Source organism: Sciurus carolinensis, chromosome 2, assembly GCF_902686445.1.
Source record: "Sciurus carolinensis chromosome 2, mSciCar1.2, whole genome shotgun sequence".
In the NCBI taxonomy this organism is placed as follows: Eukaryota; Metazoa; Chordata; class Mammalia; order Rodentia; family Sciuridae; genus Sciurus; species Sciurus carolinensis.
In genome coordinates, this window is record NC_062214.1 from 82,169,587 (window position 1) to 82,194,507 (window position 24,921).

The following is a 24,921-nucleotide window of genomic DNA, read 5'->3' on the forward strand; positions in this document are numbered from 1 at the left end:
CCAAGAACACCCTCCGCCTCCTTCCTGGAAGGAGGCCCCCTTTCATGTGATGGCTCCTCAGGTGCCATCTCCCTCGGTGTGACATGCACCCAGTCCCCGTGTGGTTGTGTGCCCTGGAGGTAGGAACTGTGATTCTCCCGTGTGTGCCCCAGCCCCAAGCCTGACATTCAGCAGCTGGGCAAGAACAAGGGAATAAGTGGCTGTGGAGAGAGTGACTGAGAGAGAGCACCCTTGGGAGGGAGGCTAGGGCTGAGGGGTATGAGGGCAGATGGAGGGGTGGGCATCACAGCAGGGCCCAGGGGGCTGGAGCCACCCAAGAACTGCTGGGGCCCTCACCCAGTGGGATAGGCTCCTTTTCCCAGGAAGTGGTCTTGGGCTCAACCCCACAGGGTTTCTGCCATGCACTTGACACCCTCAGACTCTGGGCACCTGACAGGTTGGTGCTGTTTCCACATTTTGCCAGGGGAAGGATGAAGCCTGAGGACAGCCCTGGAGCCAATCCAGTGGTGACCACACTGACCAGCAAGCCACATGCGGAGCCCAGGAGTAGAAAAACCTTGTTTTATTCAGCCCGGACCTGGGCAATCTTGCTCTGTGGTATGGCCAAGATATAAAAAATAAAAACCAACAACCGACAAAATAATGATGTAGAGAAGAGTTAGGTACAGAATGGGGCCTGGCATCCGGAATCCCTGTGGTTCGGTCCACGTTTGCTCCCTGAGGCCGGCAGGAAGGGATGCCCCTGGCGTCCAGCTACCCCTGCCTGTCGGTTGTGGGGCTGGGCTCCTCGGCAAGAGGCTGCCTGGGGAGCAGGGCCTGGTTTGGAAGGAGAGAGGTTTCTGTCTGTCCCTCTTGGAGATCAGGATCTAGAGGAAGAAAGAGAGCAGGTCAATGGTGGCTGCAATGTGGGGCCCCCAGGCCTCTCCAGCTGGGGCTTCCCTTCCCCACTCCAGACCCCATGAGGTAGAGAAGGAACAGGCTCCCTCAGGACTCTGGACTCAAGGGAAAAGGGCTAAGTCCTGAGCCCAGGTCCAAAAGAAGGGGTTTCATGGATTCCCACCCACCCAGGGCATAGGCTCAGCATACCCCCGGCCCTCACCCCAAGTCCAGATTGTTTTCTAGGCTGTCAGGAGAGCTGCTACTGTCTGGAAATACTTTCTGGCTGTTTTTTCTAACCTAGTCCTTTAAAAAAAAAAAAAAGCCTCCTTTTTCCTCTTCAGAAACATGATGGAAACCCACAGGCGTCAGTCCCTTGGCCTTTCTGGGAATGCTCCATCCGGCTTCCTGTGCAGGCTGGCCCAGCAGCCGCCTGTGGTCAGGGTCACGGGGACGCTCTAATAAGACCTGGGTCTTTCCAAGCACTTATGTAAAGAGCCTTCGGAAGGAAGGGCCTCGGCCTCTGTAGCCCACAGGATCCCGGGGGGAGCAGAAGGGAGGCCCGGTTGCTCCTTCATCTGCCTTCTGAGGGCCCTCTTGGTGCTCAAGGTGCCCCTGGGACTTGGGATACTGTCCCAAATCACATAGAGGGTGAGGCAGGCTCCCTGTCCTCCTTAGCCCTTAACAGCTTTCCTTCCTTTCAAGCTCCCTAGAGTTGCTTTCCAGAAACCCTCTACCACTGTTAGCCCCTGAATGTGGAATGACTGATTGAGATAGGCCTCCAGAAGCAGGAAGGTGCTGGAAACTCAGTTCTGCAAAAACACCAAATTGCTAGTGCTGGAGCAGGAGTCAGTGATTTCAAATACCCTCTGTGCCCTGGGTAATTGTGACCTGATCCTACTCATTATTGAACGAGCGGCTGCTGTTCCCATTTTTAATATTCATGGTGTGGCATGTGTGTGGCAACGGGGTGGGGCTGCAAGGTTGTAAACAGGTTAGTGGTAGCAGCCAAGGGTGAAAGAGCTGTTTCTAAATGAACCCTGACCTTGGCCATAGATAGAACCCTGAACCTGGTGACATACTGAGCCCTGACCATGGCACTAGATTGAGCCTTGACCCTGGTCACAGACTGAGCCCTGATCCTAGTCATACACTGAGCCCACATTCTAGGCACTGACTGTGGTCACACATTGAATGGACAGGCCTAACCTTTCCTACCTACCATCCACTAATGAGCATACATTTAGGGGGCAAAATGTTTCTCTGGGCCTTGAAATCTCTATCACCTGTCCCCACTTGATGGATTAAAGCTAAAAGTTCCAGGATTACTTTTTTCTTTTTTTAATGGAAGTGGGGTGGGGATCTTTGTGAGCTTGTAAGCAGGGGGTCCCTCTGCCAAGTGCTTCATGTGGGGAATCACGAAAGACACTGAGGAGAGCCAGCCTGGGACAACAGGAGCAAAGGATTCTGCCCATCAGCCAGGTGACAAAGCCTGGGCCCAGATTTTATTAACTTCCTCCACAATGGGGACTTAGAGACAGACAATGGTCCATTTTAACCAGAATTACTTCTAATCTGGGCCTGTTTAATGGTCACAGCTGCCATTCATTGAGTGCCTCTATGTGCTGGCCCTGAATGTGGAATGGCTGATTCCACATTCATTGAGCTGCCATTCATTGAGTGCCTCTATGTGCTGGGCTCTTGAACATGCAGATGTCAGGCCTGTAAGTCATCATCCCAAGCTTATGTGGGAGGTACCTGTTTATCCTTAAGAAAAGTAGCTCAGAGGGGAAAAGTGAATTATCCAAGGACACAGAGAGAAGTCACAGAATTCTCTGCACTTCCACTTGTCTTGCACTTCCACTGAACCACTCTTTCTTCTGCTGGTTTCCACTTAGGAAATTTTAGGGAGCCACATCACTGGGCCCCAGATCAGCACCCCCCAGCCTGAGCCCCACCATGAACACTCAGCTTGGAACACTGGCATGGTCTAGGCACTTCCTGCTGGGCCCAGCCATAGCTATGTTTGGTGAACCCAAGTGTGGGTGTCTTAGAAATTTCAGGTGGCTCTGCCTGCTCCCCAGGCAGGAAAGAGGCTGGGGCAGGAAGGGTGCTGGGTGAGCACGTACTGGACAATTTTGCAGTTTGTTGTAGAAACATAGCGCCCAGTGTAGTGGATGTTGCATCTCACCACGTTGTTGGTGAAGTCAGACTCCAGAACAATGTACTTTGGGTTCACATGCACCTGGAGAGGAGAACAGGGAGAAAGGAACCTAGTCAAGGAGGCTGCACTTCACTTGATCACCAAGGAAAATGGTGGACAGAGAGACACGGAGATGACAGAGGGAGACAGGGATGGAGAAAGACCAGGTGACATCAAGAGACTGGGAGACAGAGGTACCTAGAAAGACATGGAGAGGAAAGAAGAGGCAGCCAGCAGTTCAAGAAAACATCATCTGATCCCCTTTTTATTAGAAGAGGGAAGCTTCCCCAGGGCCAGAACCTGGGCCAGGTGAACCCTGCACAGGGCCTTTTAGGGTCAGAGAGGCCAGGTCCTGCCTCAGAGGATGCAGTCATGAGGGGCTGAACAGTCAATGTCTGGTCCACTAACTCCAAGACTCACAGTCATTCATCCTTGTGCAGATAACCCATCAGGGGCCAGTCTGATGCCGGGTGGCATCTCCTGCCTTGGAGCCCAAGGAACCTGACATTCATTGAGATGATGGTCTGAACGTGACTTGTGATTTTTTTCTGGAAAGGAGTTACTGGGATATAACACTGACATGTTGGGTTTGTTGGGGTGGGGACCCATATTATTTGCAGAACACTGAAGAACAGATACAGTGGAATTAAATCCTAGCATGGTCCTTATGGGCAGGAACTGGGTATTGCTATGTGGTCTGTATATGAATGAACGCAGGCCTTCATTCATGTTGATGAGTAGCTGAATGACAGATGGAGAAGAGTACCCCGGACAATCCCAGCCCGGGGAGAAGCCTGGCAGGGCTCACGCACATGGAGCCCACTGTGAGGAGCTCAGGATGGCGCTGCAGTGAGTTGCTTCTGGCTCTTGCTTTCTGGATGCAGCCTCTCTCCCAGCCTGTCTTCCTGCAAGCCTGACCCCACTGTCTCCCTGTACCGAACTTCTGCATGAAGTGGGTCCAAGTGAACTGGCAGAGTGACCCCCAGCCTCACTTAGTATCTGTATAGAGTAGGCTGAGACGTGGCTTCTCCAGTGAGGACCTGACAGAGTGGTCCTGCGCAGCCTGCCTGGATGTACCAAGTTGGGCTGTGCGTCCTTAGCATGCTTTTCCACTTGTCCCCCCAACTAAGGGAAGGGATAATGGAGTGAGTGCCCATCACTCCCTGGAGCAGGAGGGGTTGCTGCTGGAAGGGCCTCTTGGTCACAGGAGCCCTCTCATCTCTCCCAGGTTGTACAAAACCTGCACTGTACCTGCAGACAGGGGGATATATCATTGGCACTTTGTCACCTTGGGGGGATGGCATCATCACTTCCCTAGCATCACTGAAGCTGGGTTGAAGGTTCCTTGGGGTCTTTAGAGAAAGAGGATCTTTAGATGTCTGCCTGAGACCTAGGCCCTCAGATGGGAATCATAAAACCTCAGGTGATGGCCTAGATGTGACTGGCAGCTAGGGAAGAGGGAACATGTCCAGGAGTTGAAGTTGGGGACACTGAGCATGGCCACCAGGTTGGAAGGAATGTAGGAGACCAAAGGGCTCACCTTGAGGATGTAGTTCCCAGGCTGCACATCAGTTATGTCGATCCACTGGCAGTCGATGTCTGCATTGTAGGTATCATAGCAGCCTGGGCTCAGGCCCTGGGAAAGGGACCAGAGGAGAGGCTGTGGTGCTGCTCGTCCCTTGGAGTCACACCCTGCCCACATGCAACAGTCAGGAGCCTCCTTCCTCTGGCTTCTCCCTGGACCCTGGTCTATGGTGGGTCTGCCCCTTATCCTGAGGCCACTGGACAGATAGACACAGAGAAGACAGAGGTACAGAAGCCAGAGGGAGGAATGAAATGGAGTGGAGAGGATGCTTGGCAGACATGGGTGAAGGAATGGATGAAAAGGCAGACATGACAGCAGACATGCTGTGGCCATAAGGATGGACTGATGGAAAGATAGCCCAATGCCTGTGTTCCTGTGCTGCCACCCAGCTGCCCTGACCCAACCTGCGTGTGAGAGGTGCACGCATAGCGCTTGAGGTTGCCAAAGTCACAGGTGCTGTCCTCCAGGCAGAAGCTGGCTTTGTGGCCCTCAGCCACTTTCTTGCCCGTGGCTGCATCCAGCAGGTCGTAGTGGCTGAACTCGTCCATGCTGTGGTAGTGTCTGGGGGCAGGGGAGAGGAGGAGAGGGAAGAGAACTAGTCTTCCTGGATCTCCCATCCTGTCCCCTCCTGAGATGGGTCAGATGACCTGCAGTGATATAGTCTCCTGACCAGTCTGGGCTCTTCTGTCACCCGGAATCCCACTCTGGTGCTCTCCACCTAGTCAGGTCACCCTAGTATAACGCCTCCTCAAGGTTCCTCACTTCCTTTTTGGGCTCCTTCCTTTACTGACTACCTTTGGGCAAGGCCCTGTACTCTAGACATTTCCATCCCTTACCAAGACCAATCATTTTATGGCCATCTTCCAGCCCAGTCTGGCTAAGGCTCCTCTTGCCCAGTAATGGATTCGTGGCCGGAAACACCTCCCAGGGGATCCTCCAACAGTCACCTGCATGGAGCTCAGGCACCAAGGCCCCTGGCCCAGAGGAGGTGGGAGAGGCTGGTAAATCCTGCTCACTCACTGGTGGCAGCTGTGCCACTCCCAGGTATGCCGTGGCCGGTTGGGGAGGAAGTCTGCTGTGCCCTGGTTCTTCACACGCTGGGGGAAGCGTAGCAGCACCCGCAGGTCATAGTCAGTGGCTTCAGGGGCATAGGCTGTGCTGTGGGGACAAGTGGAGAGACAGGAGTGGGACTGGGGCATAGTGACACCAAAACCCAGAATGGTTGCATCAGGCCCTGCCCCTAGCCCTTGACCACTGGTCCTCCCATCCCACCGCTAGCCTCTACAGATACTGGCATTGGACCCTTAACTGTAGAGAGACCCTGGCCTCTCCCTCCCTCCCAACTCCACAAAGGCCTGGCTGTCTCCTCCTGTCTCCTCCTGTCTGGCCTCCATTGCATGGCTAGAAGCTGCCCATGTGGTCTTTCTAAAGTGGCAATGGGCCTGGCAATGAGCTTCTGAGGGTTTCTCATGCCTGTAGGTGACTCAGCTGCGGACATTCCCTGGGGTCATTTAGAAATAAGCAACCCTACCCAAGAGATTCTTATACGTCTTCCCTCCTCTGGACAGATCCCTAACTGGTGACCCAAGAACGCCCTATCTCCAGTGTGAGCCTAGAAATCAGGTTCGAACTCCTCGCGTCAAATTCTCTGCACTTTCCCGGTCCCATGTATGGTCCTACTCCCACACACCCAGGGAGCTGGCTTCAAGTCTGCTTCCTCGTTCCCCAATTCATGCTTTGCCCACGCTATTCATTTGGCTCAGAATTGCAATGCTTACCCAGGCCCCTAGGCCACCTCAAGTCCCCTGCACAGGGAGCTTGGATGCCACACTTAGAGGAATCTGAACTGCCCTTGAGGTCTCACTTGCAGCACACCCTCACGCCACATGCATGCTGTTCTTGTTCAGGGATAATGGGGCTACCTTTCCTTGAGGGCTGGCTTCAGGGCTAGCAACCTGCCCTTTTCCCTTCAGGGAGCATGGGTCTGGTCACTTGCTGCCTCAAATTCCCAAAGAAGGCTGGCTTTGTAGGAAGAGAGGAGAGAGGGCAGCAGTGAGAGGAGACACACACATGCGCGCACACATACACATGCACACGCACACTCACGCACACACGTGCACATAGAGGCAATAGGAACAAGAAGGCGGGCAGCCGGCTCCCCTCCCTGCAGCTGACTGCTGACAGCTGTCCTGGCTGGCCTCAGGGGCGCTTCCCTGGCACTCACTAAGGTCTGGGTTGTAAGGCCAGAGGCGAGAGGTGGCCAGTTGTAGGGATTAGCTCTCTCTGAGAGTATGTCTGGACAGCAGGCAGCTCAGACTCTGTCTGCCAGAACCTAAGGCCCTCGGCCTTGTCTGGGGGAGGCTTGGAATCCATCTGTGTCTGGGTTGAAACAAAACATCCTCCTTCTCTGTGTTCGGTTAAATCCTGCCCTTCTGTTCAGCTCAGCACACCGTGGGAAACCATCACAGTCTAGGTTCTAGGCCCAGCTTGGCCGCACGCTCACAGCGAGACTTGGAGCACATCCCTCTCCTGCTTTGGGTCCGGCCTGCAGCATGACCTGGCCCGAGTCTACAGCCCACACCGCAGACGTCTTGGAGGGCCCGTCCGCTTCAGGGCTCCAGCCCTGCAGGGTTTTCTGGGTCTCTAAATCCTGCACCCAGCTTCCCTGGGTGTCTCAGCACAGCAAAGTTTCCTTCCTCTGATCTTGCTAGCCCCAGCCCTCACCCTGCTTCTGCTGTCACTGGGGCACAGGCAAGGTGACACTCTCTGACTAGATGAGGAGGTTCTTCAGGACAGAAGGCAGGCTGCCTCCGCCTTCCTGTCTGGGAGCTCAGGTCTGGGCACCCTGAAGTTTGGCGTTGACTAAAACCCTTTGGAACAACAGGGACTGCCACTGAGGTCATAAGTTCCTCGTCGCTGAGGGGAATGATAGCAGGAACATTATGCCCTCTTCCCAAGGACAACTGAATGACAAAGACAAGACCTGAATGAGCAGGCTGACTGTGTGGTCCTGGGACCAGGGTCAATTTGTGCACTGTTTGATGTGAGTCTGTAATAAGAAAAGGAACTTGCACCTAATGTAAATCAACTACACTATGAATCACCCTGTTTAGTTCATCTGACACCTTTTCTTTTCTTTTTATGAAAGTCTTTCTCGAAGAAAGCAATAAACTGAGTTATATTCTGGGGCAAACTCTTCATCCTGTCACAGATGGATAACTGTTTGTGGTCAGCTACTCTGAGTGGCAGTGAACTATAAGTTCTAGAAATGAGATAATATTGAGATTCCAAAGGATTTCCTAGATAGTAAAAAAAAACCAAAGAGTTCAAACGTCAAAGCGAGTAATTAAAGAAAAACAGGTGCTTCAACATGGATGTCAACAAAAGCAATCAGTGTCATCTTTAGTTCATTTAACACAGGGAGATGTCCCCCAAACACACATTTGAGCAGGATATGAATTGTTAATTTAGAAGCAAGTTTTGCAGGAGGCAGAATCATTCTTGAATAATGCAGAATTGGCCAAGCTCACTGCCTGGGCTCCTTTGCTTCTCTCCAGTACAATGCATAACAGGTTTATGCCCTCTGCCCCTGCTGTGACCAGGCAGAGAAAGCCTGGGCCAGCCATGGGACACAAGTGTCCTCTGTTGTCATTGCTCCATAATCCTGCATTCCTCCTTACAGGCCCGTCCACCCTACAGGACTTCCCTGGGTCCTGTGTGAGCATGGAAACATGGCTCTCCTAGAGGAGACTTCTCACAGGGCAGCTCAGATCTGAATGGTTTTAGTTGCTTTCATTGTACCTCAGTTTCCTAATGGGGCAACACACAATGGTCAACATGCACAGTAAAAGCAAAGTTCTTTGTATAGTGATGCACAGGCAGATTGGACATCTGCTCGTTCCCTTCCCAGCCTGAATACTTGCAGCAGGTAAGGCTCACAGACATAGATGACAAGCCCCTAGAGGCTCAGGCACTTGGTCAGGGTCATGAGGGTTGCCAACAGCTTAGTGTGAGCACTTATGGGTGATTCCCAGGGACTGTCCTGAGGTTCAATAGTTCCTCTTTGTCTCCTTACCTGGCCAGACACTTCTCTTCTGCTGCACAGCGCAGGGAGTACAGGTGGGCTCTCTGCACATAAGTGGATGCCTGTACATAGTTGGGGTCCGGGACCAAGTCAGGGAGACCTGGAGTAGGCAGTGGGAGAGAGGGAGGGAGAAAGAACACGGCATTGAGAGGGTCAGGCTGCCCACTGACCCCAAACACTAGTTGCCATTCTCCCTGGGCAGAGGGTCCTGGGCCCAGGAGTGGGATCAGGGAATTTGGGCAGCAGGAGGTCACCCCTGGAGTTCTGTGTTTTGAGAGCCACTGAGATCTCCTGGAAGAACTGGGACACAGGCAAGAACTGGGAGACAGGGCGGAATTTGGAGCATAAGAAAGGGGAAAGGTGTTCTTGGCAGGGAGAATGGCCTGGCATGAGCAAAGGCCTGGAGGCAGGACTGAATGAACCAAGTAATTTCCTGACAGAAGCACTCCTTCCATGTCCTTATTCCCCAGGCCTCAGACACCAGCCCCCAATGCCCTCTGCTTCTCTCGCCTTTGCAGCCAGCGTCCTTTGTGAGCCACCAGAACTGCCCTGGGCTTCTGGCCCAAAGAGGGCCCCAGAAGGCTCATGGGCAAAACCAGGTGGATGTTGGCTGGCAGCAGGTGGTGGGCAGGAAGGGATGGGCGGGAAGGAAAACAGTTCCCCAGAGCAAGCTGCTGACCAGGCAGAATTCTGAGCCACTCCAGGATGCTTCCCTCCTGGCACGGCCCCTCTTCCTGTCTCCCCTTCACCTGCTACCACTTCTGGCCATCAGCCCCCCAGACCTGCCCACACCTCCCCCCCCCGTTTAAACATCTGGTGTACAACCTCAAGAAGTGCCCCAGCTCCCTCCCTCTTCCAGCCCTGTGACCACTCCTTCCCCAGGCTGCACCAGAGCCAAGGGTATGTGCTTCCTGCCCCTGTCCCCTCCACCTCGCCCGCCCGCTGTGCATGGATTAGTCCCAGTTAATCCAGTTATTATTAGGAATAAGTGGAAACCAAACTCAGGTGTCCAGACCCCATCTGGCAGTGGAATACAGAATAGTTTTTTTTTTTTTCCTTCCTGTCCCGGGGTTGAATCCAGAGCCCTGTAAATGCTGGGCAAGTGCTCTACAACTAAGCTACATCCCAGTCCTTTTAAAAATTTTATTTTGAGATAGGGTCTCATTAAATTGTTCAGGCTGGCCTTATAATTCTCTAGCCTCAGTCTCCTGAGTAGCTGGGATTACAGGTGAGCACCGCTGTGTCCAGCTAGAAAATAATGATCTTTTGTTATGTTTTGTTTTTTGATACTGGGGATTGAACCCAGGGGCACTCAACCACTGAGCCACATCCCCAGTCCTTTTTATATTTTATTTAGAGACAGGGTCTCACTAAGTTGCTTAGAGCCTCTCTAAATTGCTGAGACTGGCTTCGAACCCAGGATCCTCCTGCCTTAGCCTCCTGTGTGCTGGGACTGCAGGTGTGCGCCACTGTGCCCAGTGAAGAAATGATCTTGATATTAGGAGTGATGGGGCGTGGGGTGGGGGGAGGTGGTCAATGGGTTATTCCTAGAGTCCTGCACTCTATTCTAGTTCGGCCACTGGCTTAAAGGGGGAGTGGACCTGGGGCCTCCAGTCCCTTCTCTCAGGCCTCAGGGACTCTGTCAGGCTAGTGATGACAAGAGGCTGTAAGTTCCTCTTGGTTTCTTCAAGTCCTCTGTGCTTGGGCTTGAAGTGGAAAGGCAGAAAAGGAAGGGGACTTTAGTCATGGGGGCGGGGGAGTTCTTAGTCCCCTTTCTTGCTGCCAAAACCCTCTCCTTAGTTCTTAGGCTCAGACAATAAGGCCAAGAAAGGGAAGTCCTCTAAGGCTTTGACAGAGGTGTCTCCTTGCATGCACACACAAACCTGGGGCTCCCAGACCCTATTCCTGCTCCCCCTGGGGCCTGGGCCTCCTAGGGGAGCCTGGTCTAGGCAGCCAGTGTGATGTCACCTACTTGGAATGGAAAGGAAACTTGGAGTACAGGGTGGGTGAGGATGAGGTGGCTCCTGGCTAATGGGGGACTTCTTGGCCAGTCTAGGTTCTCTTACTTGAGCCCCCTGGAATGCTTGCAGTCATTTCCCAAGGGACCCTTAGGCCCTCAAACCAGCTGGGAGCTGGTTCTTACCCTCTGGTTCCTGGAAGCTTCTGGAGGAAGGGTGAGAGAGAGAAGGGGACGGTTCCCTTCTCTATCATCCAGTGCCTCAGCAATAGACAGGGGTGGGGCAACTTAGGCTGAAGTCTCATGGGACCCAGCATTCAGCACCAGACAGTCTGCCGCCCCCACCCCAGGCCCGGTTTCAATAAATACTGCACAGATGGCTCCACAAAACTTTTCTGGCCTGACCCTTCCTCTCCAGGCCATTTCATAAGCTGGCTATACAATCCCGGGATGTTGGGAGAGACACACTAAGAGGCCGCCAGGGGTACTTGGGGCCTGTGGTGTCAGTCTCCAGTTGAGCCCTGCCCATGGTCATAGGCTAACCCCTGACTGTGGCCACACATGGAGCCCTGCCTCTGGTCACACACTGAACTCTGATCCTGGTTTTAGGCTGAGCTCTGATCCTGATCTCCAAGGCCTGACCCTGGAGATACACTGAGCCTTAACTCTGGCCACACATTGAGACTGGGCCCTGGTCACACACTGAGACCTGGTATCCATTCACAACTCTGAATGTCAGTCTTACTGTCCTCCATCTCTGTCCACAGATGATGGGCTAAAACTCTGTATTTTAAAAGAAGAAGAAAGAAAAAGAAAAAGAAAAAAAAAAAAACTTAAAAAGGAATTCGCTTTAACATCATCTATCCTTTCTTTTAGTTATTTGTTTGTTTGTTTGTTTATACCATCATCTATCCTTTCTGATTAAAACAGAGTGGGTAGGTTTGTGGAAAGGGCCATAGTGGTTGGGGAGGGACACCTGTACAATATTACGTGTGGGGATTCTGGAAGAGACCAAGGACACACAGCTCAGGGATGTTGGCCACAGTCTGAGCCCTAATCCTGGCTATAGAAGGTCATCCTCTTCCTCCTACTGTTGAGCAAACACAGGCTCAAGCAGAGGCCTCCTGCTCCAGGAAGTCTTCCCTGATTGGCAATGATATCCCAGGTCACACACATTTATCCTCTCACTACCCATGGTATTGATCTATAATTAGATGTAATCAAATTCAACTGTGTCTCCTCCCCTCTAGATTAAGGGCTCCCTGAGGGCAGGGCCTCAGTGACAATCCACAGTGTTCAGGAACCATGGCTTTGGGGATTACTGACTGGCCCAAGCCCCCTTGGCCTGTCAGGCAAGCTTTTTAAATGATTAGTGGCTCAATATGTGGCTCCATAAGTGTGCTCCATCTGTAACCCCAAGATACCAGGGCACACACAGTGCTTTTGGAAATGTAGAGGAAACAGGCTCAGAGAGGGCAATGAATCTGCCTATAGTCACACAGTGAGTCAGGGCAGCCCAAGGAGGAGCTCCTGAGTCCTGACCCTCTCCCAGGACTCTTATTATTTTTCCTTCTATAAAAATGAATGTTTTAAAAGGTATAAGCTATACAGTCAAATACACAGATTTTAGGAGCATAGTTTGGTAAGTTCTAGCAAATGTTTATGCTCTGTACCCACTATCCCTATAAAGTTAGGAACTGCCACCACCATCTCTGTAGTTCCTTTCCAAGGAAATCCTCCCTCTCTGCCACTCCAGGTAACCATTGATCTGCTTTTTAATGATATGCCCTTTCTAGTACCTAAACAAAATTACTCTATCCATTATCTTATCCTTTTCTTTCTGACCACCACCAGCTCCTCCTGTGACTCCCTCCCCTAAGCTCCCCCATCCTGGCTAAGTCCCCCACCCCTGTCATACCCTCATTGCCCTGGGAATTCAGACTGAGTCCTCCCACCTCACTCTCAGATCCCCTGCCGAGGTCCCAGGGAACAACAGGCCACCTCCCTCTGCTGGTATGTTTTTCCAGGAGGAAACAATGCCTCCTTCTCCCTGCTGCTCTCCCAAGGGACATTCCATCAGAAGGCAGTCCTTCAGGCTTAGGCTTGGGCGTGAGGTGGCGGGGCAGGGGGTGCTGGGGGGAAAGGGTTGATGTTGGAAGGGGATAAGGGAAGACTTGAGTGACGCTGTGGGTGTAGGGCTGGGGGGGCAGTCTGCTGTTGCTGGCTTGTGGGGTACAACCACGCCCTCTAGGCAGGATGGTCAATATGAAGTTATAATCAGAGTGTGATCAGCCCTCATTCCAGGAAGCGCACACTTAATAGAAAGATCCTGTGGGGGGAGGGGGAGGGCCTTTGCCTGCTCCAATCAGAGGGGGAGTCATCAGTCATCAGGGTGTAATTCTGAGGAGGGGCTGGGATGTCTTTTCCAGCATACACAGTCATCCAACCCTCTGGCCTGGAACTGGAGATTCCAAAAATGTGGGTTCTGGTGGGATCTTTTCCCTGAGACTCCTGTATTTATAAATGTAGAGAACTGAATTAGTCATAGTTCTCAGTTCAGAGCAAACTGAGCAGTCCATGGTCCACCCATGCAAGGCTTCTCTCGTCTTATTGATTTTAGCCTTCACCCTCCTCCCGACCCTCAGACATGCCCCCGAACACCAGTGGCAGCAGTGCATTTGAGATGGACATGTATTTTTAAAGTCTATAAATGAGACTTACAGAGTCCATGTTTCTTGGTTTTGAAGTCAAGGTAAACTTTTGAGGTCTTTCAAGAAGGTTCATGGCCTGTTATTGCTAAACAGGAGCCCCAGAGCGCCTCTCCATGTCCCATCTAGTCAGGGTCCGGGAGGAACTCCCAGGCAGCCTCTGACCCTCTGCTCGCACTCATGCCACAGTGAGCAGCTTGGCATGCGCCTCCCAGGCTGGGAGGACAGATCTCACTCTTCCTAACCCTGGGTCACCTTCTGCCTTGCTCAGCTTCCTCCTAAGCCCCTAGCACCACGGAGGGCTGATCAGATTGCCCGAAAGCTGGGCAGATGGTCTCTCTCAAGCTCCCCAGGAAGGCCCTGGTCACCATCAGTGTGCTACCTTCTGCAGCCAGGAGGGAGACTTAGCCTCCCCTGCTGTAAACTTTCCATGTGGCCTTGGACTGACAGGGTCCCTTCCTAGGCCTCACTTCTGCACACCTGTGTTTTATCCATTTCAGATTGCCCCCCACCTCACTTATGACCTGGAGCCCTGTGCTAGCCCTCTCTGAACACTCTTCCCCAGAAAGAATGTGCTGGCCATAAGGATTCGTGCTGCCCATAGCCCAGGCAAGGATGGTGGGGACACTGGGTTGGAGGGCAGCAAAGATCCTTGGGATGGCCAAAGCCAGGTTGCTCAGCTGGAGAGGGGCAGGATAGGAGATGACTGGGTCCTAAGGTCATTCCATAGGCAGCTAGCCACTGGTCTGGGGGATGTTATCTGGCCCCAGTGGGCAGAGGCAGTGAAAACTCTGAGCCAAGGGTAAAGGCCCAGAACTCTGCATTCTAGCTCTGCCCCGCAGCTTCCTCTGCAGGTGACCTAGAACCCAGAGGACCCACCATGCTGACTCTTGGGGCCAATGTCCCCAGGACAAGCCCAGCCTGCTCTTCTGCCCAGGCTGGGTCTGGCACTGCTGGAGGGCTCAGTGTCTTCCCTGGTGTGATCCAGTTGAGGCCCTCTCCTGGGTAAGATCCCAGAGCTAAGTTCACTACCTTGTCCTGCCTGTGTTCAGGGTCACCTATCCAATCTTCCCGTAGCCAAGGTCCCTTACCCTTTCTTAGGCTCAGTTTCCCTATCTGAATGATGGGGAGATTGGACTAACTGGCCCTTGAGCACAGGTTGGATGGATCCATAAACACTTGGAGATTAAAATACTTTTTCAGAGTTATTCAGTCCATTCCCTAGCCTTGGGCAAGAGCCCGGGACCTCTCATGACCTCCACAGCCCATACTTCATCGGTCAGGAAATTCTCCCACTGTCTGACCTAAATCCTTCCTGCTTCATTAGAAATCTGTTCTCCACTGCTCAGCAGGGAGGGCCCTGTGGCTACAAGCCTGTCACTGCCCACGCCTCACCTGCTTCCCTCTTGGCTTCCCCTCTTCCGTGGGTTCAATCAACCTCCTCTCTGAAATCTGTCTTAGCTAGGCCGCTAGCTCCCCAGGAGCAGATGAGGGAGGGGGAATGCAAAGGAGCCCTAATCTCTTGAGCCCAGGGCTGGAGGATAAACAAAGTCCAGCAGGAACCGATCAGTTGGTTGTGAAATATGTGCTGAGCGGGATGTTTTGACTAGTGTAGCCAGACTCTAGAGGAGCCCCTAGGTGGGGGGAAAGCAGAAAGCTCTACCGAGCACAGCATTGAATAAAGATGAGCCAGAAGTGGGCTTGCAGGGCAGAGCTGACAGCTCTGAAACCTAGGAAATGATCATCTAATAATCAGAACATTGAGTTGTCCACACCAGCCCAGAGGTGCCACAGCTGCCTAGGAGAATCCACTTTGCCCCAACATGAAGGGGCCATCCCTATCTGGGCCAATGGGTTATGACGCTATAACGTCAGGCCTAGAACCTTCAATGGCTCTCAACTGCCTACAGAATCAAGTCTGGATGTTTCAGGGTGGCAGCTAAGACCTTCTGTGGTCTGGTCTTTACCTGGCCTTGACCCTAAGGATCAGGAGGCAGCTCCTTAGCCTGGTTCTACCCACTGTGCCCTGGTTCAGGAATTCCCTGCTACACAACCTCTCTTTCTTTCTCTCTCTCTCTCCCTCTCTCTCTCATGCTAGGGAACCAAAGCCCACCTTGTCAATCCTGACCTCCCCTCGTCCGCCGCCGCCCTCCACCTTCTTACAGCACTTGTCTGCCACCCCCCACCGACTGGGAGACAGTCCAGCAGCAGGGATGGCCCTGCCTCTGTGTGCAGGGAGGGGATGTGGAGGGGCTGCCAGGGGAGCAGGCTGGGCCAAGCGAGAGAAGGGACACTGTCACCCTTGGGGGCTCAGCACCTTCTCCTCTGGCTCTGCTGCCACCTCTTTGCACACATCACTCACATCTCTTCCCAGTGTGACCCAGCCCCTGTCCTCCAAGCCGTCCTGATCCTCACTTCTCCTCTCGCTTCATTCAGTTCCCTCAGGTTCCCGCCCTGTCCCTGGAGATCTTTCTCAATGATCTGAAATCTTCATCTTTCTTACAAACCCAGTTCCTTCTGCAGCTTCCCATCTCAGCTCAGGTCATCCTTCCAGCTGCAGAGACCACACACCATTGTGCTATCCCTGGCCCTTCACTTTCTGTCACAACCCACATCAATCCATCAGGAAATCCCATGAGCTCCATCTCCAAAATATACCCTGAATCTGATCTCCCACTACCCCCATTGTTCCCACTGTGCCTGGGCCCCTGGGAGGCTACTCTCGATCTATAGACCTGACTCCTGCCTGCCCACTCCCAGCATAGCCGTTGGACCCCTGTTTAAATGGCACTGCCCAGTCAAATTCTGCAGTGGCTCCATAGTGCACTGAGAGTAAAAGCCAAAGTCCTCACAGTGACCCCCAAACCCCTGTGTGGTCTGGGCCCTGTTACCTCTTCCTTTTATGCCTCTAATTTTATTCCACTTTGTCCTAACCACAATGGAACACACTTGAAAATCCAGAGAATTCCTGCCTTAGGGCCTTTGCACTGGAGGTTTGCACCTCTGGAATGCTCTTCCTGCAGACAGCTGCAGGCTTCACTCGTATACCTCCTTCAAGTCTTTGCTCCAATGTCACTCTGACCACCTAGGCAACCTGCCCCTTCCCCCTACTCTGATCTTCTTACTAACCTCCATGGCATCTATCAAGTTCTACTACGTACCTGTTTATTATGTTTATACATAAAATACAGATCCATAAGAGCAAGAATTTTGTCTTTCTTTTCACTAATGAATACCCAGTTCGAAAGCAGTACCCAGTGCATAGTAAGGCACTAACAAATACTTATTGAATGGCTGTATTTCCTCAGGAGAGGATATCTGCCCTCTCAGTCAGACAAGAGCCCCTGAGGTCTGGGGAAGGGGTGGGTGGCACTACCCTTTGCCTGTACCCAGCAGCTAAGCTTATCCCACACATAAACAGCAGGAGTTGGGAGCTGGACACAATGAAGGGCTTGGGTCATTCTGTATCCAAGGAGGCTGATCTCTTGCTGGTGGGTTCAGACCTTGGCAAGGGCAGGGACAGGCCTGGGGCATTCCTGAATTCCCTGCACCCAGCTCGAGGTCTGGTACCTGCATGACCTCAGAGAGCACATGCCTGCACCTCCAAAGGGTCTGGTGTCTTCTGCCATGTAAGCTAGGCCTCAGTCTCAGACAGAGACTGCAATTGATTGCAAAAGTCCTTTCTTTTGAAAAAGAATTTGCTCTGGGCTTGGAAGACCCATGTTTCCAATTGGCCCACAAGCACGGGGAAGGGTGGGCTATTTCCCAAAGTTTTGATGGCAAAGGCCTCTATCCCTTCCTGCCCTGACATTCTGAGCCCCTCCCCACCCACATTTCCAGGTATTTGTGAAATGCCCAGTTTCCAGGGTGCTCACTACCAATGGGGAGAAAGATCCAGGCCCTACCCTCACTCTGTAATCCAGACTGCACACACAAAGGCCCCTGGATCCAGCTGCCCGCGGTGAGGAGGTGGTGAGGTCAGGGCCAGCGGAGGGAACAAGGCTGAGCCTCTCCTTCCATCCCCCACCTCCCAGTCCTGCTGCTCCACAGGAATGCTGGGCACAGGAATTGGAAGCAGGTGTGGGCTGCCTGAGCCGACCTCCGCCTCCTCTCTGTTCCCTTCCTCTCCTGCCCATTTGAGCCATTGCCCTGGGGAGATTTCCATGTGTTCTTGGCTTGGAAAGGAAGCAGGGTGGACGCCACTGGCTGGGAGCTATTGGGGAGGGGTGCCCTTCTGAGACCAGGGGAACTTAAAATGGGGATCCCTGGGGTCAGGAGAGAGGAAGGAGGGGGGACAAGAGGCCAGAACTCCCTGGCCAAGTCCAGCAAGGCATTAAAGACTTCCCATGCTGTCTCCCCACCATGACCAGGAGGGAGGTGTGTGCAAACACAAGGCAAAAATCTAAATTTTGGGGGAGGGAGGAATATAAGAGGGACCATGAACACTGAAACAGGTGACACAGGGTATAAAAAGTACTCTTCCTGAAGGGCAGAGCAGAGGGAGGGTGGTGCAGCCCAGTGGAGGGGTCGGGGTTCTTAGGTCCAAGCTTGACCACTCCTAGCCCTGTGACCTTGGGTGAGTTCTCAAGGCTCTCTGAGCCTGGTTTCTCATCTGTAAAATGGGAATGATAACACTATTTCACAAGACTGTTGGGGGGATTAGATGAGAAGAAAAGAGGATAAATACTTGGCACAATGTCTGTCCCATAAATGGCAGCTGCTACTATTGTTACTATTATTTAAAGCAGGAGCTGTCTCCACCCACAGAAATGGGCCAGGCTGAGGCCAGAGGAGGTGCCTTGCAAGTGGATGATGAGAGAGGAGACAGAAAGTCTGACTTGAGGCTTCCTAAAGAGGCTGCTTGAGATGCTGTGTTTGTTCAGACACCCAGGCCCCCCTCTCTCCACCGCTCACTTGTCTGGCCCTTGGTAACTTTCTTAACCCGAAGATTCCATTTCTTTCTGTAGAAGCAACTAAGACAACTTCAGGGAAGGAAGGAGGGATCCTGAACTGTGACTCTGGCTCCAGAGAAAGCCACTTAACCTCTCAGGGCCTCAGTTTTCTCACCTGCAAAATGAGGACACTAGTGGTACTGTCTTCTAGGGCTGTTGTAAGGACTCCAACCATACAGCATCAAGAGCAGTGACAGGGCTATACACGTTTTGGAGCCTAGAATGAGGATGCCAAGGCCTTGATCCAACCCACGCTGGGGAGAGACTGTTCACCTCCAGTTTTTCATGTCCACTGTCCTGTCTCACCCTGTTACAACTGTGCCCAGAATATAGTAGCCAAATATCTGTTGACAAGGAATTCATGATCAAATGAATGAGGGAATAAGTGAAGTGTGCCAGATAAGCAATAGTACACAGAAACAAAATTTAAATGATGCATGGTTAAGAATGCCAGATGGGGAGTCATGCAAACTCTCATCCTGTTTTCTCTGTTAAAAGTCAGCAAGGGAGCCCGTATCACTTTATAGAATGGGACAAATAGCAGTACCTGGTGTGGACTTGGGAATTAGAGGAGATAATGTAGGAAGTTTAGTCAATGGAACCAGAATTCTCCCCCTGGAGGCAGACGGGGAGCTGAGGTCCAGAGAGGCAGTGGTGGTGGAGGGGCCCAGCTCACACCCTGCCCTGCCTGGCAGGCTGAGCATGATATCCTCCTGGGCCATCTCAGTGCATTGCAGAGAGTAGGCCTGGACTCTTTGAATTCCAGCTCAGCTGTACCCCACTGAGTGGCCTCCTTAGGCCTCAGTCATTGCTTCTGCACCAGGAGCGCTATGATCACTAGAGGCTTGTGAGCAGGAATGAAATTGCACATTTAAGCCACTAAGATCAGAAAATGCTCGTCAGTAAATGATCAAATTGTTATTAGCTGTACCTTAGTGCTGTAACTCTAGAATTTTTGAGTGGAGGCCTGTTCTATCCTTCTCTGAATTTACTCCAAGCCTTGGGGAGGAGGAGGTAGGGAACCCAGAAGGCCCAGGTGAGCTAGGGGCCCAGTAGTCAGGGAGGAAGTGGGGGTAGAGATCCAGGGCTGTTCTCAGGGACTGAGGATCCCAGTCTGGCCTCTTGGGCACAGAAGACTGGACAGAGAAAGGGAGTTACCTAGAAGCACCCTTAGGTATGGGTAGGGAAATGTGGCATGTGACCCCAGGAGCAATACAATCCCCACATGAGCTACAGAGGCCTCCAAAAGGAAGGAGAAGGAAAGGAGAGGAAGGAGGTGCCTACACTGAGGCAGTGAGATCTTGTCCTCAAGGCCCTAGGGAGTCACAGAATCTTCTTCAGCCGAGGAGTAAACTGGTCAGCACTACAAGGGTTCATGTGCCCTACATACAGGGTGGTCTGGAGAGGGAGAAGTTGAGACCAGGGGAGCAGGAAGGCGGCAGCTACGGCTCCCTCCTGGCCTCTGATTAGACAGGGATGAAGGACACATGCCAGGCAAGGCCAGCACAGCCATCAGAGATGGCCCAGGAGGACAACTGGGGCAGCCTGCTCCATGTTTCTTTCACAGGGTTGCTAGAGCTGGTGAGTGAGACCAGGTCGAAAGGGGAGGCCCTAGAGGACAGCTACGGTCTTCTGGGGTTGAGAATCATCTCTGCACTAAGACCCCAGCTCAGAGAACCTGAGGTGGTGGGAGGCGGGAGCTGCGGAGGATGTTTGAAAAGGAGGGCCCAACAGCAGTACAGGGCAAGGCCACGTGGGAGCCGGCTCCGTGCACGGGACACAGCAGGCCTGGGAAGCAGTCGGCCACCCTCCAGTCCTCTCTGTGAGAATGTGCTATGAGAACTGGCTCTGGATGTAACCCTCTCAGAGCCTCCGTTTCCTCCTTTCATCCTTTCCAGCTACATGTATCAGAGTTGGAGACAATGGTACTGTAGGAAACCCTGGGTAGCCCCAGCACCAGGGTGGGAAGGAAGAGGGTACAGGCGACCAAAGCAGAAATGGGCACAGAACAGGCACTTGGAAACCAACCACACATGGAGGGACGTGGGTGGTGCTCACATGTGTTTGGTGTTGTGAGGACACATCCACGCCCACACACACACACAGTCTGCCAGCGCCGGGCCTCAGACCCCTGGGTGTGTGGCCAGGAGGAATGAAGTCAGTCTCAGAGAATCCGCCCTGGGCTCCCACACCAGGCCTGGGGGTCTGATCTCAAGTACAGGACTTGGACTTCTCTGGGCTGGGATTTTCCACGGTCTCAGCCTAGCAGGGTGGGGAGGGAAGAACCAATGATGGGGGAGACTAATGTTCCTATGCTGGCTTCTTTGTGAGCCCCAAGCATGCCCCCGCTACATCCCATTTTCTTCATGATTAGGAGAGGGGTCACCTGTAGGATGCTGACAACTGTCCCGTGTGGCAATGCTAGGACACCTCATCCTCTGAGAAGTTCTTCCTGAGCCCCAGCCCCTTAACGGGGAGGCCCCTCTTCTGGATTCCCATACTCCCTTGCTGCTGGTGCTCACCTAATCACAATGAGGTGCCTCTTCTGCTATGCATGCCCTAGAACAGAGTCTGGACTGGATGCATCTCAGCCTGCTCAGCTTGACACCTAGGACACTGCCTTCAGGGGAGAAATGTCTTTGACCCAAAATGAACTGTGGGGCTCAGGGGTAGTGACCAGAGGCCCTGCTCAGCACCCATCACCACCACTCCAGATATGGCCCTGCTCTGCCCCACCCTACTTTGAACCAACTGGTTTCCTTAATAGCCTATAGGTCAAAGAGGGGCCCTAGAAAACTGATTGGCTTGAAGTTCAGATGCCTAGTCCCAGGCCTGGCTCTGCCAGTATTGTGGCATTTGAGGTCTCAATTATCCCCTCTGCCCAGAGGTGGGGCCCTTCTGGCTGAGCCTCACACTGAGGTCTTGCATTGTAGGAATAGCTGTCACAAAGATGGCGTACCTGATAGGTAAACATCTCCTTTAAGGGGCTCTTGGAGCAGTTGGTGCATAGCTGTAATATAGCCAGCTGCAAGATGCTTCAAGTTTCTGGTGACAACCAGGAGGGATGGATGGATATACTCTTCATCACATTACATAAAGGCCCCCCATCTGATTTATTCTGAACTCCTGCAGTTCTCAAAAGTGGGGTTCAGTGATCAACTCAAGTGCTGCACCTTGGATGTGTGAGAAAGAGCACATCCAGGAGACACTTGTCTCCCTGGCTTTGGGCTCCAGCAGCGCCCTCAGTAGTAGCCCTTCACTGAGGCCATCTTGGCTGGACACTGGGCACCATTCTCATGCTGACAGAGGCTGAGGAGTGGAGACTGCAGCTGTGGCACCAGCTCCACCGTGGGCCATGCATGGTTCAGCAACTGTGATGAGGAGCAAAGAATCATGGACAGAGGGCACTAACAGCAGTCTGAAAGAGGTAGGGCAGAGTGGACTGCATATGTCTCAGGGACTGAGTAGAAAACCTGGACCAAAGAGTTGATAGCACCACAGGGACAGAAGTAGCAAGAGGACACTTAGACAGTGAGGATGGGCCCATGGTCATCCAGCCCTAGCCCAGTTTGCTAAGAGCACTTGTGGAGTCTGCCCATCTGACACAGGAAGACTGGCTCCACCCTTGTGCCCTTATGTGCAGTAAGTGGCTTAGCCTTTCCAAGAATAGGTCACATCTTCACTCCTTCTCCTCCCAAAGCCAGAGGAGGCCTCCTTACAGTTGCCTTCTGGGACCTTCCCCTATAGCTGGACTAGGGTGAGGCCAGTGAGGCCCTGGCCTAGGCTACAAAATTTAAGTGGGCACTAAAATAAAAACAGAAACAAAAAAACCCCAGTAACCAAGATAAGTAACATTTAATGCAACATTTAAAAAAATCAAAATCAATGCACAAAATCTGTGAGCAAATATCCAAATTTATATATCCTATATAAAGATAGGACCCATGTTGTTGTTTGAATTTGCCTCAGGCACCCTAAGGCATCATTATTGATTCTATTTAATATCTGGATATACTTGTTCGTCGTGAAATTGAAAGCGTTATTTTTTTTTCTTTAAAAAATGCTTTTAATTATTACTTATCTCAATTACCAAGTTTTTTGGTGCCCCCTTAAATTTTGTGCCCATGCCAGTGCCTCACTGGCCTCTCCCGTGCCAACCTCACATACTCCCCATCAGGGGGCTCTCAGTCATCTTGTCTGAATTCCTACCTGGGGCAAAGGCTCCTCTCAGATCAGCTTAGCCAGGGCAAGGTCGCGCATGCCCAGTTATGGGGAAGGGGCACAATTAATGCCTTTCTGACCTTGAAGAACCCTTGCGGTTCTCTGCTCCTGGCTTCTCCCTGTGAGCTGGCACAGGGGCATTTTCAGTGATGGGAGGAGGTGCCTGATTGGAATGAGAAAGAGTTAGGAAAAAGGGCTCCTTCCTTTTGTCCCCAGATGACCCAAGGTAGGTCTAGTGCCCCAAAGCCTGGCTGGTGCTTCCACCCCTTATCTCCAAAGCCACGGTGAGAGCCTAGACCTGCCTGGCTAACTCCTGACACTGACTGATGATGCCTGGATGTGGGGCAGGCTGGGAGGTGAAGCACAACGGGCTGGCTGGGGCTAGGTGTGGTGTGGGGTTCACACTCAGCAGCGCAGGGGAGGACTCTGGTAGGGGATGGAGAAGGGGTCTGGCCGCCTGGAGCAGTAAACCATGGGGTAGGGCAGAGAAGCCTTAGGCCGCGGGCGCGCAGGTACTATACTCACCACGACCGTTCTGGTTAGGTCTGTACACGCTGCCCACGCTAAGGCGGCCCTGCTGTGCGCCGTTCCGCTCCCCACCCGGCGGGGGCGCGTCGGAGCTGCGCACTGGCAGGTAGGGAGGCTCCAGCACACGGAAGGGTGGCTGCGGCTCCACAGCGCGCGGCGGGACATAGGCCTCGGGTGGCATGTTGGCGTAGGGTGGATACCAGCCGAGGCGGGGGTCGCCGCCATAGGCGGCGCCGCCGCCGCCGGGGGTCTGCGCCACATCGGGGCTGGGGTCGGGGTAGGCCTGCTCGAAGCCCGCAGTGCCCTCGTTGTACAGGCTGTGCGAGTAGCGGCGGTCCAGGCCGTCGGGGGGCTGCGGCTGTGGTTGCGGTTGCGGCTGCGGCTGTGGCGCATAGGGCCTCTCCGGGGCCGGGTAGAAGCCCTGGGCGGGATACTCCGGCTGCTCCTCGCCGCCGCCGCCGTACTCCTCGTAGCGCGCTCGGGGCTGGAAGGGGTAGATGACCCCCGCCGAAGCCACGGCCGCTGCCCCTGCACCCATGCCACCGCCCGCACTGCGGTAGTACACGTAGCCCTGGTCGTAGGTCCGCGACGCGGGGTCGTAGTTCTCGTACTGGCTGACGAAGGGCGCCTGCGGGTAGGGGAACTGCTGCGGATAAGAGGGCGGCTGGCGGTAGGTGGTGGCGAAGGCCGAGGCCGAGACCGAGGAGGCGGAGCCCCCGTGCCGTTGCTGGGAGACGGAGGTGCGGGCCCGGGCCATGCCGGTGCTGTCCCCGACGGCCACCTCGCGCCAGTTGTCGGGCACCTGGCCGAAACCGAATGGGTGCCGCGCTTGTCCGCGCACAGTGTCTGAGCCCACGCGTCCAGGCAGTGGCAGAGAGGGCGCCTGCCGACGCCGGAGGCCCCCCTGGCTGCGCCGCTGCGGGGCCTGGGGTGCGCCCGCCAGCAGCACCCGGGAGCTACTCTCCGAGCGCTGAGGCCCGGCGGGCACATACTCTGAACCCGAGTTGAGCAGGCTGTACACCTGCCCGTTGTTCTCCCACTGAATCAGCTGCCGCCAGCGCCCAGGGTCCGAAACTTGCCCCGGCGGTGCCTGCTGCCCGTGCACCAGGATGCACAGGCAGGCGCCCCACACCAGGGCCCCCAGCTGCCAGCCGGCTTGGACCAGAGCCATGGTGGCCCCTCTGCAGAGGCCCGGTGGTCAGAGAGGATCTCAGAAGTGGCCCCCCGTGCGTACTTCTCTTCCCACGGCCTCGAGGACAGGACGGTTCCTTGCCTGCCCCAGCTCTAGCTTTGTCCATCCTGGCCTTGTCCCGAGCGGGACGACTCCTCCGATGACACCATTTCGAGGCCAAGGGGTCAGGGCAGGGCAGGGGCGGTGCCCAGGGCTGCACGAGGCTCTCCGCAGGGCACGAGCGAGCAGGACCGCCTGGGGGCCTTACATGGCCAACCCCACACTGGCTGGCCGCTGGGCTGGCGCTTTCCCACTCTGAATGAATAAGCAACAGGCTGGGAGCGACGGGAGGTTTCGGGCGCCTGGTCCGCCTGCTGGGGCCTCCTCCGCGGGGCCCTATGGCCCGCCGGGTTTTAGCTATGTGGCCTGTCCCACAGCTGCAGTACTCCCGTGGTCCCCTGAGCTCCCAGCCAAACCACAGACCTGCCTCCGAGGAAGGGAGTGAGGCAGGGAGTGAGGGACGGGGCGGGGGTGCCCTCTGGGGACTCAGGCCTGGTAAGTGGGTCTCTGGCACGCAGGAAAGGACTGTGTGTCAGCACCACTCTGCTTTGGGCATGGCATCCATGTTCTCTACCT

At 53.8% G+C, this 24,921-nt stretch overlaps 1 protein-coding gene across 1 annotated transcript; it reads right to left on the reverse strand.

Moving 5' to 3' along the window:
- Positions 1-547: 547 nt before the first annotated feature.
- Positions 548-24,596, reverse strand: Loxl1 (lysyl oxidase like 1). The gene is made up of 7 exons (XM_047539997.1): positions 23,112-24,596; positions 8,740-8,848; positions 5,685-5,822; positions 5,069-5,225; positions 4,620-4,715; positions 3,006-3,121; positions 548-866 (listed from the first exon to the last, which is right to left on the reverse strand). The coding sequence occupies exons 1-7, from the start codon at positions 24,283-24,285 to the stop codon at positions 860-862; spliced, it is 1,797 nt and encodes a 598-aa protein (XP_047395953.1). The 5' UTR covers positions 24,286-24,596; the 3' UTR covers positions 548-859.
- Between the last annotated feature and the right edge of the window lie 325 nt (positions 24,597-24,921).